General features: G+C 34.4%; 1 protein-coding gene across 5 annotated transcripts in view; it reads left to right on the forward strand.

The window, feature by feature from the left end:
• Positions 1–14,005, forward strand: part of ATAD2B (ATPase family, AAA domain containing 2B) — a 122,630-nt gene that overhangs the window by 89,725 nt on the left and 18,900 nt on the right. For 3 of the 5 annotated variants that reach the window (XM_027555972.1, XM_027555975.1, XM_027555973.1), the window contains 3 exons: positions 2,371–2,506; positions 4,541–4,737; positions 8,529–8,688. In XM_027555972.1, the coding sequence (XP_027411773.1) occupies positions 2,371–2,506; positions 4,541–4,737; positions 8,529–8,688 (493 nt within the window). The remainder of the gene's footprint in view (positions 1–2,370; positions 2,507–4,540; positions 4,738–8,528; positions 8,689–14,005) is intronic. The other 2 variants (XM_027555974.1, XM_027555977.1) reach the window with 1 other exon arrangement.

The raw sequence follows: 14,005 nt of genomic DNA on the forward strand, positions 1-14,005 counted from the left end.
GGCTGTTGATAGTAATCAGACAGGCAAATCAGGGGGATTATTGTAGACTTGCTTTTGGTTTGCTTTTATATTCATGAAGTTCAACACAATGTTGAAAAATGATCAGAAGGAAGAATATTTAAAATTGAAATTAAATGTTTTGCTTTAAACAAAACACTTGAACAAAATCTTGTTGCTTCCAGGGTTTTGAGTTCTGTTTATTTTTAAAGAACCAGTTAATGTTAGCATTTTCAGCTATGTCTTCTCTGTATATTTGCTATATCTTCATCTTTGCCCCTTGTAGGGTCTCTTCTGTTTCACTAGCTCTGTTAAAACACTTCTGGCATGGTATCATAGTACTTTCTTGTGAGACTTGAGACTTGACAGCAGAAAGTAAGCCTCTTTTCTTCAGGTTTATAACTACAATGTCTGGCATGATATTTGGCACATAATGGATGTTCACTAGTAAATTTGTTTGCCAGAACTTTCAAGAAAAGCCTTGCATAGCATAGATTGAAGGGTTTAAAGGATTTTTACATGAAGGTTGTCTTCAAAGAAAATATTGGACGGGCACAAGGTGAAATTTTATATTAACTCTTGAAGGATTTGGCTTTGAGTTGAGGTAATTTCCCATCCAAATGCTGAATTCTGATGGCTCTTTTTCATTAATTGTCTCTTCTCTGTCTTAGAATTTTAGAGTTAAAAATGGCCTTTACAGCTTATATAATCTAGTCTTCTCTATTTATTCATTTTATGACCTCAGGCCAGTCACATAAACCTTTCCAAGCCTAAGTTTTTTTATCTGTAAAATGAGGGGCTTCCATGTACCTCCTTGTTACAAAGATACGTTAAAATAATTTTTAAGAATTTCTACAATTCATAGTGACAAACTGAATGGACTATCCAAAGTTTATAAGAAATATATGCCTGAATTTGGGCTAGAATCTGATGTCTTAAATTTTAATCCAGTATTTCCATACTGTCATGGTGGGGACTTCTTTCCATATTAGTGACTTTTTTCCTTGTTTTATTTGCAGTTTCCAATTTGATGTGGGCTGGGAAACAAAACCACAAGCTTTACTCATTCAGTACATGCTTATTAAGCATTGCTAGGTACCAGGTATAGTGGTAGGTATAGGAAAATAGATGAATTCTGTTCTCAGGAAGTTTGGTGTCTAGAAGTAAGAAAATAGACCTTCTTAAAAAAAATCAAATGAAGTGTATAGACAAATGTGAATGATGTAAAGAGGATTTAAATAGCATATTTTAGAAAGGGGACATCTGGGGTCAGAGTCTTTATAGAGTAGGTGAACAAAGGAGAGGTGGCAGTCCCTAACTGTGAGGAATTGGGATATGAGTATGGCAGGCTTAATTTTGCTTGGGAGTTTTGCATGGAAGGTGATGTCACTGTGGAGCATCCTTTGATGAGATTGAAGGTATAGTTTGTTTGCTCTGAAACCAGGATTCCAGAGGATCCAGTGGGATAGACTCAGTAGGGAAAGAGCCCAGGAGGGGAAGTCAGTGGATAGGAAGCACACAAAAACATCTTAAGAGAAGGTGATGCTGTTAGCATCTTCCTTGGTCTCTATTGTGTTGACAAATTGTAGATAATTACTTTTCAGTTCATGTAACAGCTCTTTGCCAACAAAGGTCTGTCTAGTCAAGGCTATGGTTTTTCCATTGGTCATGTATGGATGTGAGAGTTGGACTGTGAAGAAGGCTGAGCGCCGAAGAATTGATGCTTTTGAACTGTGGTGTTGGAGAAGACTCTTGAGAATCCCTTGGACTGCAAGGAGATCCAACCAGTCCATTCTGAAGGAGATCAGCCCTGGGATTTCTTTGGAAGGAATGATGCTAAAGCTGAAACTCCAGTACTTTGGCCACCTCATGAGAAGATTTGATTCATTGGAAAAGACTCTGATGCTGGGAGGGATTGGGGGCAAGAGGAGAAGGGGACGACAAAGGATGAGATGGCTGGCTGGCATCACTGACTCGATGGACGTGAGTCTGAGTGAACTCCGGGAGTTGGTGATGGAAAGGGAGGCCTGGCGTGCTGCGATTCATGGGGTCGCAAAGAGTTGGACACGACTGAGCGACTGAACTGAACTGAACTGAACAGCTCTTCAAGATTGTCCCCATCTGACTATTGTAATCAACTATCCTTTTTTATATCATAATTATTAATGACTTGAACTGGATCATTATTTCATTCTTGTTTATTCCATGAGGTTGAACCTCTCAACAGCATAGCCTAAGACTACTTTAATCCCACATGAATGTTCAGTGAACATTGAAAATGGTACCGAAGTTGAAATTATAATTTGGTATAATATAAAGCTTTTAATTCTCTTAATATTTAATGTCTTTGTGTGTGTGTGTGTATGTGTGTAGGTTAAATGTATCTTTAGAATACAGTACGAAGAGGTCTTATATATTCAAAGGCCTATTGAAGAGGACAGAAGAAAATTTTTCCAAGAACTGATTCTCAATCAGGCCTCAATGGCTCCACCACGAAGGAAACACACTGGTAAAGTTCCTAAAGCCTTTAGGAAAATGGGGGTGGGGAAGGCGTTGGAATTAAGAAATATCCTTTCTTGGAGTCATTAAAGCAAAACAGTTCTTTGTGGAAGACAGTTTTTCAAGTTTTGTTTAACTTTAGATGGACACATGGAAGTGGCCATTGTGTTTAACTGACTTGAGATTGGAAAGTACAGCTTCATCGTTAAAGCTTTTCTAATGGATGACTGTTAATGAAGTAATCTCCTTATCACTTCAATCCAGATGCTCTAGTAGATTTATGAGACTCAAAAAGTCATAGAAAAAGTCTTTAGTTCTGCTCTGTTTTAGTCATTTTTAGTACTGAGGGCTTCAACTAGCAGGTTGTGAACAACAGGTGTTGTGTTGATTGCTTTCTGGTTCAGGGTTGTTTTGTTGGGCCTGATTAGAACAATTGCCTTTTCTGGTTTATTTTATTTATTAATTGATTTTTAAAATATTTATTGACCACCTGTTTTGTTAAATATATTATGCTAGGCACTTGGAAGTCTATCATGGCTCTCTTTAAGCATTAGAGTTTTCTTGGCCTTAAGAGGGGCCTCAAAATTATTCAGTCCTCTGACTTAAGAAAGGGCTGCATTCTAAGTTATTCAGTAATTTCTTTTCCTAATCTTAAAGGTGGAAAGATTTTTACCACCTAAATCTTAAAGGTGGTAAAAGATAAGATCCTCTTGATTAATCTGTCTTTCAGTGTCTTTGAAAAAAATATTTATTAGAAAAAATTTAAGCCTCTTATCTTTTGTTCAATTTTTGTGTGTTTCTCATGGCTGTTCTTATGGGATATTTAAATACATTTCCCATTTCTGCCAACTCCTTACTGTTTCATACTTTGTTTTTCATTGGTTATGTTATTAAATACTTCTTTGTTTTTCAGTGGTTATATTATCCAATACTTTAATAAATCTATGGCCCGTTAGTGGCTCCTTTTCACATTTTTCTCAGTGTTTATAAAATGGACATCTATCAAATGAATATAGTGGTGGGGTTTTCCCCCCAGAAACCTTGGGAAATTTAACGTGGAAGTTATACCTTCTGGTTATTGGTTGTTGCTTTCTCCTAATCTAAATAACAGCATTTAAAATATTTTATTATTAAAGTGATTCATTTTAATAAAGTATCTTGCATGTTCCTAGATATATTAAAGTCCTGTAGATCTGAATTTTCTATGTTAAGGATTAACATTATTATTATTATTTTTTTGAGTTGTTCCTCCTGTTGACTTTCATTTTTCATCTTAGGGGCTATTTAGAAATCAGCAAGAATACTTAGAATTTTAATCCTGAGCTTCAGTGTGATACCAGGAAAATCTTTTAAGGAATTAGAGAGCATTATGATTAGGCAAGTTAATACTTTACCTTCTAAGAAGATGTTTTGTTTGTTTTACAGTATATAGTGAATACCATAGATTTTATATATAAAACTTAAGACTGGGTTTTCCATCTTCTCTATGTCTTTGGGGTTTTTTTTTAGTTACTGTTTCCCCCCCCCCATGCCCTGCAGGTGCCATTTACTATCCTAACTGTGTTGTATTAAGAATATGAGAGTAGGAGACTTGTGTAAAATCAGAAGTGTTTGGGAATGGGAGGGATCAAAGGATTATTACTTGCCTGTTTAACTTTCATGCATATAAAGCAACCTTGTTTTGAGAAATAATCTTTAAATAAAGTTGACTTCAGCAAACCATATACAGGTACTTCACCTCAAGATATTTATGTTGATTTGAAATATTTCTCTTAAAGTTGTATATAAATAACATCTCAAGATCAAATTATTTAAAATTATATCATGTGCCCTTTAAAGAAGTCCTGTTGTAAGTTATTTTATAAATAATTCCCTTATGTACTTTTGTTCCCATTCAAATCTTTACTTGCTGGATTTGCATGGTTCATGTATATTTGGAATTCTGTTCTTAAAAGAACATTTCAAGGGAGTGCCAGAAAAATAATTGAGGTAGGTCATGGACCTGCCGTGTTGGAATCTTAACATTTTCTTCTACTTTCTTCAGGTCTTTGTGCAATGGAGGTACTTCCACTTGCATTACCTTCTCCACCTCGTCAGTTATCAGAATCAGAGAAAATTCGGATGGAGGACCAAGAGGAAAATACTTTAAGAGAGTTGCGGTTGTTTCTCAGGGATGTAACCAAGAGGCTGGCGACAGATAAACGCTTTAACATCTTCAGCAAACCGGTGGATATTGAAGAGGTCTTGTTTCAGTAGTGTGCAAACAATGAAGTTGAACTGGCTAAAAGAAAAAAATATTGACATCTTTTTTTGGAAGGAAAAAAAGCAAAGGCATGGATGAATATTACCCCTAGCCTGTAAAATTTTAATCCATGTGATAACTACCAGTGTCATCAGCAAACATCTGGTGACTTTGGGTGAAATTAGTGACAGTTTGTATATGTCCTCTTAATTAGTACTGATCTTTGCAATCTCTTATTCTTCAACTTAAGAAGAGGATTAAAAGTTACTTTAGTGAATTGTCCATACTAGGCTATTTTTATTCCAGGATAAATCCTGCTTTCCAAAAGAATATTGGTATTAATCAATTAATACCAATTTCCCAAATTGTGTGTATATCTTACTGAAAGAGGTAGCTAAGAAACCTGAAATGTGACTTTCATTATTTTGGAAATGCCTCTGACTAAGATGCTATATGAAGTTAAGCACAGCCTGTTATTTTTCTCTAAGAATTTTCTCTGCTCCCAGTGGAAAATTTCTCACTTTCTATGTGTATTGTTTTGTGTCCTTGTGGGAGCATGATTTGTGATGATGAAAAAAGAAATTTTCCATTTGGAATCTACTATAATACTGTATAATACATTTTATTTTATTTTATCCTGGGATAATGTAGTGTGTGGATGAACACAATGCAATCTTTACTAGCCTTCTTCTTATAGTTCAGACTCCATGTTTGAACAACTTTGGTGTTTTTATTTTTAATTTTTTATTCTTTTTTAAAAATTTGAATTATGAAGTGGTTCAGAGTTTAATGTTGTGTCCTTGTTGTGAAATCTGTACTCTTGGATCTGAGCAGATTCCTTTGGAACCATTACCTCGTCTATGCCTGGGAGCTAGTGTTATGTTTTTTCCTCTTGGAAAGCCTGAATATATCTATTCTTCCACATCTTCCTTTTGGGAATAAAGGGACTGTCTAATTTTATTTGTATATTTATCCACAACACATAGTTTTTGCTATTTGATCCTTTCAGCACCACCACAGAGGTCATTATTATGTTTGCAGTTGAAGAAACTGAGGCTTGTTGTCAAGTGACATACCAAGAAAAACATTTCTTAAAATTTGAAGCCCATGTTCTTTATATCACAGCTATCTTCCATTTTTTTCCTGCTGGAATGACAAGGCTTGCCTATTTGCTTTTACAATTAATACATATGATTCTGTATTTGTGAAGCATAGTTTTTAATCTCATGATGTTTTCAGAAAATCGTAAAACTATAAGCCACCTTTAAAGGTTGTTAAAAATGTTTATTTCAAATTGTTTATGGGAGTGCTGACACTTAGTTGGTAAGGACTTGCCCCCAAGTCAGTCTCCCAGGCTGAGAATGAACCAGCTTGGTCTTTGCCCAGGAAAACATTTTCTGTCTAACCAGAAGAGATTGTCAGATTTCACATGCCATCTGTGATAGAGTAAAAGTTATATAAATGATGGTAAGGCAGTAAAAGGGGATAAAAAATGTTGGTCAGTTAAAACTTTTATTTTAGAGTTATGCTTTCTCTTTTTCCTCTTTTTTTTTTTCTCCTCAATTTCTTTACTTCTTTGTTTGCTTTTAAGGCTGAAAACATAGGAGTCTCTGGGAAGGATAGAGAAGGGAAACTAAAATAATAACATTTAGATAACCTAAAAACACAAAAACTTATATGAATTTGAAATGTCTAAAAACATTGAATTCCAAAGCAAATTGCAGAGAAAAAAAATGTTTAGAAAATAAGCAGTGAATTTAAAGTTAAACATAAGTGCTGAGATGTTATGGTCTTTAGTAATATAAATTTTTATAGTACAAAGGTTTATAAAATGTTTTCCACATGTACACGATACATATCAAGTGTCAGAGCCAAGAATCCAACTAATACCTTCTGAACTATTGCTTGTTGGGTAAAGCTCCACTACTCCCCTATAAGGAGATTGGCTGGCTTTTTAGCTTCTAGAGGATGAAAAATAAATTAAAACATGTACACATACCTACCTAAAATTTTAAAAACATAAATAATATGTGTATATATATGCTTATATTATTCTATAGGCACAGGCATATAGGTGTATTTATACATGTAAATATATATTATATATACAAATTTAAAAGGCATCTGTGCTATCTATAGTGAAGAAAACTAGCCTTTAATTTCATAGAGCAGAAATTACCATATTCCCAGAATTTGGTCCTGGACTGATTAAACATTTCTAAGACTGTGTTTATGTCAGAACTAATTACTTGATTTGAGATTTGCGTTGGGGAAGACAGTCCAGGCACACACACCTGGGAGATGTTGTAGGTTCAGTTCTAGACCACGGTGTAAAGTGAATATTGCAATAAAGTGAAGTTATATGAATTCTTTGGTTTCCCAGCATATATAAAAGTTATGCTTATACTATGTAATGGCATTGAAGTGAAGTGAAGTGAAAGTCACTCAGTCGTGTCCGATTCTTGGCAATTCCATGGCAATCTCCAGGCCAGAATACTGGAGTGGGTACCCTTTCCCTTTTCCAAGGGATCTTGAAGTGCAAGTTGCTCAATTGTGCCCAACTCTTCGTGATTCCATGAAATTCTTCAGGCCAGAATACTGGAGTGGGTAGCCTTTCCCTTCTCTAGGGGATCTTGCCAACCCAGGGATCCATCCCAGGTTTCCCGCATTGCAGGCAGATTCTTTACCAGCTAAGCCACAAGGGAAGCGCCAGAATACTGGAGTGGGCAGTCTATCTCTTCTCTAGCCTATTCCTTCTCCAGCCTATCCGACTCAGGAATTGAACTAGGGTCTCCTGCCTTGCAGGTGGATTCTTTACCAACTGAGCTATCAGGGAATCCCTAGTAATGGCATTATGTCTACAAAAAAAAAAAAAAAAATCAATGTACATACCTTAATTAAAAAATGCTTCATTGCTAAAAAATGCTAACCATCATCCAACAATGCAAGGTTGCCACAAACCTTCAGTTTTTTAAAAAATGTAGTATCTGCAAAGTGCAATAAAAGGAAGTGCAATAAAACAAGGTATACCTGTAGATATATAGGTGGAAGAGCTTTCTAATTGGTCAAGTGATAAAACATAAAATTTAGTGGGCAGTCATGACTAATATCTCTGTTTTGGGTTTATCTCCCAGAAAAATCACACAGAGCAAAATTTATTTTTTGCTTGTAGATTTGCTTATACTTAGGGACAAGGCCAGCAAATCTTCTATTAGTCATGGAAGCAATACCTACTTTTGTTATCTAATTGACTCAAAATGTTTGTAATGACTCCAAAGGAGTAGAAAACTCTTTCCATGAAACGATTCACCTTGGAAAACTAAAAAAGAAAAAATGTTTTTGTTTAAAGATTTTAAAGAGATCTACCCAAGAACTTCTCTAATAATATGGAAAAAAATCTGTTTCTTTTTATTTTCCTTTAAATTTTTTTTGCTTAGGTAACATTTATTGATGCTTATTGGGTACTTTTACCCATACATTTTCTTCTCAGGTATATCCAAAGGATTAAAAAAAAACAAAAGCTGACACAGTTGGTTTCATATTTCGAGATGAGAAACTCTTCAGAGTTGATTAAATATGACTTGAAACTGAAGCTTTTCATGGAAAGTATGACATAGTATCTTTAGTGGCATAAACTGCTCTATAATTTTATCCTTTATATGTAATTATTTCCTAGATATCTAGATTTAGTTTTAAAATAATTTTTATTTTTGTTTTGTGTTTTTATGAGTAGATTATATGAAATACTAATACAGAAGTAATTTTCATTAAAATACCGTGTTTGTTTTAGGTTTCAGATTATCTTGAAGTAATCAAAGAACCAATGGACTTATCAACAGTAATAACTAAAATTGATAAGCATAATTACCTGACTGCTAAGGATTTCCTAAAAGATATTGACCTCATCTGTAGCAATGCTTTGGAGTACAATCCAGATAAGGACCCAGGAGGTAAGAATGCGCTGGGCTAGGGTGACTTTGGTGATCAAAGAGAAGATAGTTTAAAATATAAATAAAACCTGCCTATATTTCAGATAGAAAAATTAGTCTTAATGACATATTAGAAATTTCTTATTGAGGAACTAAGTGTATGCTTAAATATTAAATTTAATTATTAAATTCATTTGTTAAATTACTAAAATATTTAAATTAGAGGATTTTATTATTTTTAAAATAATTTTTATCAAAGTATAGTTGATTTACAGTGTTGTGTTTAATTTCTGCTGTACGGTAAAATGACTCAGTTGTATATGCATATATTCTTCTTCATATTCTTTTCCATTATGGTTTACCACAGGATATTGAGTATAGTTCCCTGTATTGTACAGTAGGACCTTATTTTTTTATCCATCCTGTATATGATAGTTTATATTTGCTAATTCACTTATTAAATTATTAGATAATATATTTAAATTCAAGGATTTTATGTTCAAGATTTAGTTTCTTGATTTGCTTTTCACTTTTTATACTTAGATTCTATTTTTTTCAGGTAAGATGGAAAACTGAATAATTGAGAATTTAAGATTGATTTGTTTAGTCTCCGTTACCAGTGCTGATAAACACTGGGCATTTTGGATTTCTGGAAACTTATTATAGTTAAGTTTACTTACCAAAAGACCCCTTTGGGTAGATGGACATTATCTGTTCTATAGACTGTACATATGTTTACATATGTAAACAAACATCTTATGAATGTTTTCATAACATCTTATGGAAAACCTAAATGAACTTTTTGGCCAACCCAATATAGTTTATTATTTTACTCCTAATCCCACCCTGTACTCAAATCTGTAGTCTCAGTTCTGTTAATGCCTTCCAGGGGAGACCTCCAGGAATAATCTGTAGTTAAACAAGTTGAATTTATTGATACATTGTAATAAAGGAGGATGTACATCATGGGGAATCATATAGGATTTGAGCTTGTGTTAAGTGATTTTGAGGAAAATTTAAGGAAGTAGAGCTTTGCAGTGGAACAGATGCTTTTAGGAAGTGGAAGTAATCTGGGGACTAGGTATTTTAAGAACCTGAAAAGTAAGAAGAATGGAACCAGACTAAAGTTGTGATTGGTAAAGAAGCAGCATTCATTTTACACAGGATAGGATTATATTTGGTTATTTTTGTAGGGCAGTGTTCATACTTTTGTCTGTGTTCAGATCTGATTATGGAGTGGTCTTGTTTTTGTCTTGATCCATCATGGTCACAGAGTGGTATTCAGTAAAGTTGTTTATGTTTAATGTGAGTACCCAAGGCCAGTTCCCATCTGGCAGGGGTCATTCTTTTTCTCACTCTGTTAAGAATTCTGTTTCTTCAACAGGTGATATGAAAGTAAGATGCTTTTTATTTAAAAAAAATTCACTTAAACTTTTAGTTATCTAAAGATATTTAGAGTATAGTTTCTACTTTATGTCTGTATTTATGGGCAGTGGTTCTTAACTCAGTTCACTTGTTAGAATGACCTGGATTTCTCATTTCTACACAAATTGATTCTTTCTTGTCTAAATTTAGACCACAGTAAATCACATATTTTCGTTCCAAGTTAAGTGGCAGAATAAAATTTTATATAGCTGCTTTTGGTATCTTTTATTGCTTTTAATAGTTTTTAAGCTTTGTTTTAGGACATTTATCTCTTGTAGTTTTTGTTTGTTTATTTGTTTGTTTGTTTGTTTATTTGTTTGTTATTTATTATATATCATTTATGAGGATAAATATTTATGAGGATAAAATTTATGAGGATAAAAATGAAGAAAAAGTAACCTATAACCTATAATTCTGTTACCTAGTATTTTTTTCTTTCTCTTTCTCTCCCTCCCTCCCTCCTTTTCTCTCTCACACACATATGCACAAATACTATATGTGAAATGCATAATATTTTTACTAAAATGAAAATATAATTTTTGTAAGCTTTTATGTAATATTTTGTGAAAAGTTTGAGTCAATGTATTTCTACCATGTAATTTTTATCATATGAATGTATTATAGCTAATACCCTATTGTTGGGCATATTAGAGTTTTTAGCTTCTTTCTCTATTATAATATTGATGAATATAGGATAAACTTTGTGTATGTCCTTAATTATTTCCTTAAGATAAATTCCTTAAGGTCAAACTTCTGTATCAAAGAGTGTATAATCTCTTTTAGGGCTTTAAATCTGTGTTGTTAAAACTTTCTCACAATTTAAAAAATCATCTAGCAGCATCAGGGGCACTTGTTAACCAATATAGCAGTTTTGTGTGACTGAGTGAATCTCCTTTGCAGTGTAGATGGCATCTGTAACAGGGCCACAGTTTGCCTAGTAAAGAATGGGCTGGATGTCAGTCTCCTTTGATTCCCTTGCTGGGTTCTGGGTGAAGGTACAACTGCACAAGTGTCTATAATGGCCTTAAGCAGTGTGTGAGAGTACTTGAGCACCTACACTCTCATTCTGTTAGGTTTTCAAGACATGGAGGTTACTGACATTGTGCAGTAGGTAATGAGACCCTGGGCTTTGGATGTGCACCTAGGCTTCAGTCCCCATTTTATTTCCTAGTTCTTTAGGAAATAAAGTTAAGTCCTCTAAATTTTAGTTTCCTTATCTGCAATTATGGAAAACTACTCTTCTCTTGGGGTAGTTGTAAGGATTAGATGAGAAAATATATTAGGCCCTACCTTATGAAATTGTCATTTTCATGTGGTTCAACTTGAATATGTTAGCATAGTGCCTAGGATGTGATAAGTGTTCCATAAAGGTTAGTAGTTCATATATTTGTTTTTGTTATCATTATTATTTAAATCACCTTAATTTGTCATAATTGTTTCCTTAGTGGGTACCTATACATTTACTTTAGAATGACCCTTTACTGTATTCCCTGGACCACATTTAAAATTAAATTCTATTTTGGAACAAATCTAAGGACTGCTAGTGATAAATGAATTTGAGTGGTTAGAAAAAGCCAGTAGAAAGGATCGGTCCAGATCCTTTCCCCCTCTTCTGTGTAACTTAATTATAATCACATCAAAATAATATTACTTTCATGAAAGAAGCATTGATTTCTGGTGCATAATAACCTTTTAGTATAGAATGTAGTTGTATAATCAAAGGATATGGCTCTGTCTTACAGAATTGACATGGTAGACTTGTAACTTTATTCCTTTACTGTTTTAGATGCAAAAAGTATCATATAATTCAAAAGCATGATTTCGGCTCTGTTCAGATTTTTTTCATATCTTTAGTCAAGAGCCCTGTTTTCTTTCTTAGCAACAGAACAACTTGTTATGTATTAGAAAAACAACCTCAGGGTCTGTTGTGTAGCAAGTGGAAATTACATGAATTTTGTATTACTTTTACAAGCTCCCATGAGTATTTGAAAGCTTACAGTGCTCTGTTTTACAGAACACTTGGCCGTTTTGGGAAAAAGCTAGCATGTACATAGAAGACAAAAGCCAGCGTTTTGGAAGCTATATGTATTGCCTAAGTGTTTACCTGGATTCTCCCATGAGGATAACGTGGACAAAAATTAAATATGTTAACTAGAAGAATTTTAACTTGTAGGTTCTAAATGTGACCAGGTCAATATTTGACCCTAATTATTATCTCATAAATATATGATATGTTTTATGTTTAACTGTTCCCCACTGTTTGTTCTGTACTTAATGCCTCCTCTAGCCCTTAAATGTATTCACATACATACCATCATTTAGCAAATTTTGCTGAAATTTCAACCTTAAGTCTTGTAGTATTCTCGAAATCTTCTGTTTTGTACTAGATGCTTAGGAATAAAGCTCACTGATTCACTCTGGTGTTTGGAGCCCTCTATGGGTTATACTTCAGTTAAACTCATTCACATTTTCTGTTATTATTTGTAAGTACCATGTGCTGTTACTGAGCTGAGTGTTTAGAATACTGTGATAGTCTTTGCCTCTTCAGATGGAGTAATACATATTGAATAATTACTGTGTGACAGATATTATGCTATATCTTATGATATTAATTTGTTAGCACTTCCTTAACAAAATGCCACAGACTGCATGCCTTAAACAGCAGACATTTTCTCATAGTTTTGGGGGCTAAAAGTCCAAAATCAAGGTGTTGGCAGATTTGGTTTCTTCTGAAGCCTCTTTCCTTTGCCTTCAGATGGCAACCTTCTTGCTGTGTCCTCACATGGTCATCTTTTCTCTGTGTCTGTGCACCCCTGGTATTTCTTGTATGTCTCCAAATTTCCTCTCCACCTAAGGACAGAAGTCCGATTAGAGTAGGGCCTACTCATAGGACCTTTTACCTTGATTACTTCTTTAAAGGCTCTACTCCAAATATAGTCACATTCTGGTATATTGGGGAGTACAGTATCAACATGTGAATATGGGGGAAGAACACAGTTTAACCCATAACAGTTTATAAATACACTACAGACTCTCTTATCTAGAAACTCACAGTTTTATAGGAATGGCAAATACCTGATTATTGGTGATTATACTAGATGGTTAAGGTAGCACAGAGGTGGCAGTTTTGAATTTTGTCTTGTGGCAGCAGCAGCTGATGATCCAATTTCATCAGGTGTGTATTAGGTACATGTACAGTGTGAGCAGGGCACAGAGGAGAAGACATTACATGGAGATGAGCAGGATTTAATGGGGCATTCATTTTAGGCATGTCTCAGGCCAGGGCTGCATATCTCTAGCACTGACACAGTTTATATGTAGAAAATGTTTCATAAGTGGATGCTCAATAAATGGAGATTCAGACAAGTGAATGAATTTCCCACCACTCCTCCACACTCTATTTTTTCAGCCATATCCTCTTTTTCTATACCTTTGTAGACTACTTTTCTTAGCCTAAAAAAAAATTTTTTTTTGGTCATGCCATGCAGCTTGTGGGATCTTAGTTCCCCAGCCAGGGATTAAGCTTAGGTCCTGGATCCTAGCAGTGAAAAGCACCAAGTCCTAACTACTGGACTGCCAGCGAATTCCCCGCGAGTCTTAATTGGTCTTCCAACTTCCATCTTATCATTCCCTTGACCTCTGGTACTGCCTGTATTACTATACTCTTAAATACAAATCAACTCAAATCACTTTCTGTCTGAAAACCACCCAGTGGCCCCTTATCTAGAGAATTAAATCATGTTGTTTCCCTGCTTGGGTCTTTTCATTGCTCTTAGGATAAGATCTAAAATCCTTAATGTGGTCAGATTCCCGTTTGCCACTTGCTTATTGTGTACTAATCACATAGGCTACCTTTCAGTTTCTAGAAATCTCCAAGATCTTTTTATTTCAGGACTTTTTCACATGGCATTTT

This window comes from Bos indicus x Bos taurus, chromosome 11 (genome assembly GCF_003369695.1).
Source record: "Bos indicus x Bos taurus breed Angus x Brahman F1 hybrid chromosome 11, Bos_hybrid_MaternalHap_v2.0, whole genome shotgun sequence".
In the NCBI taxonomy this organism is placed as follows: domain Eukaryota; kingdom Metazoa; phylum Chordata; class Mammalia; order Artiodactyla; family Bovidae; genus Bos; species Bos indicus x Bos taurus.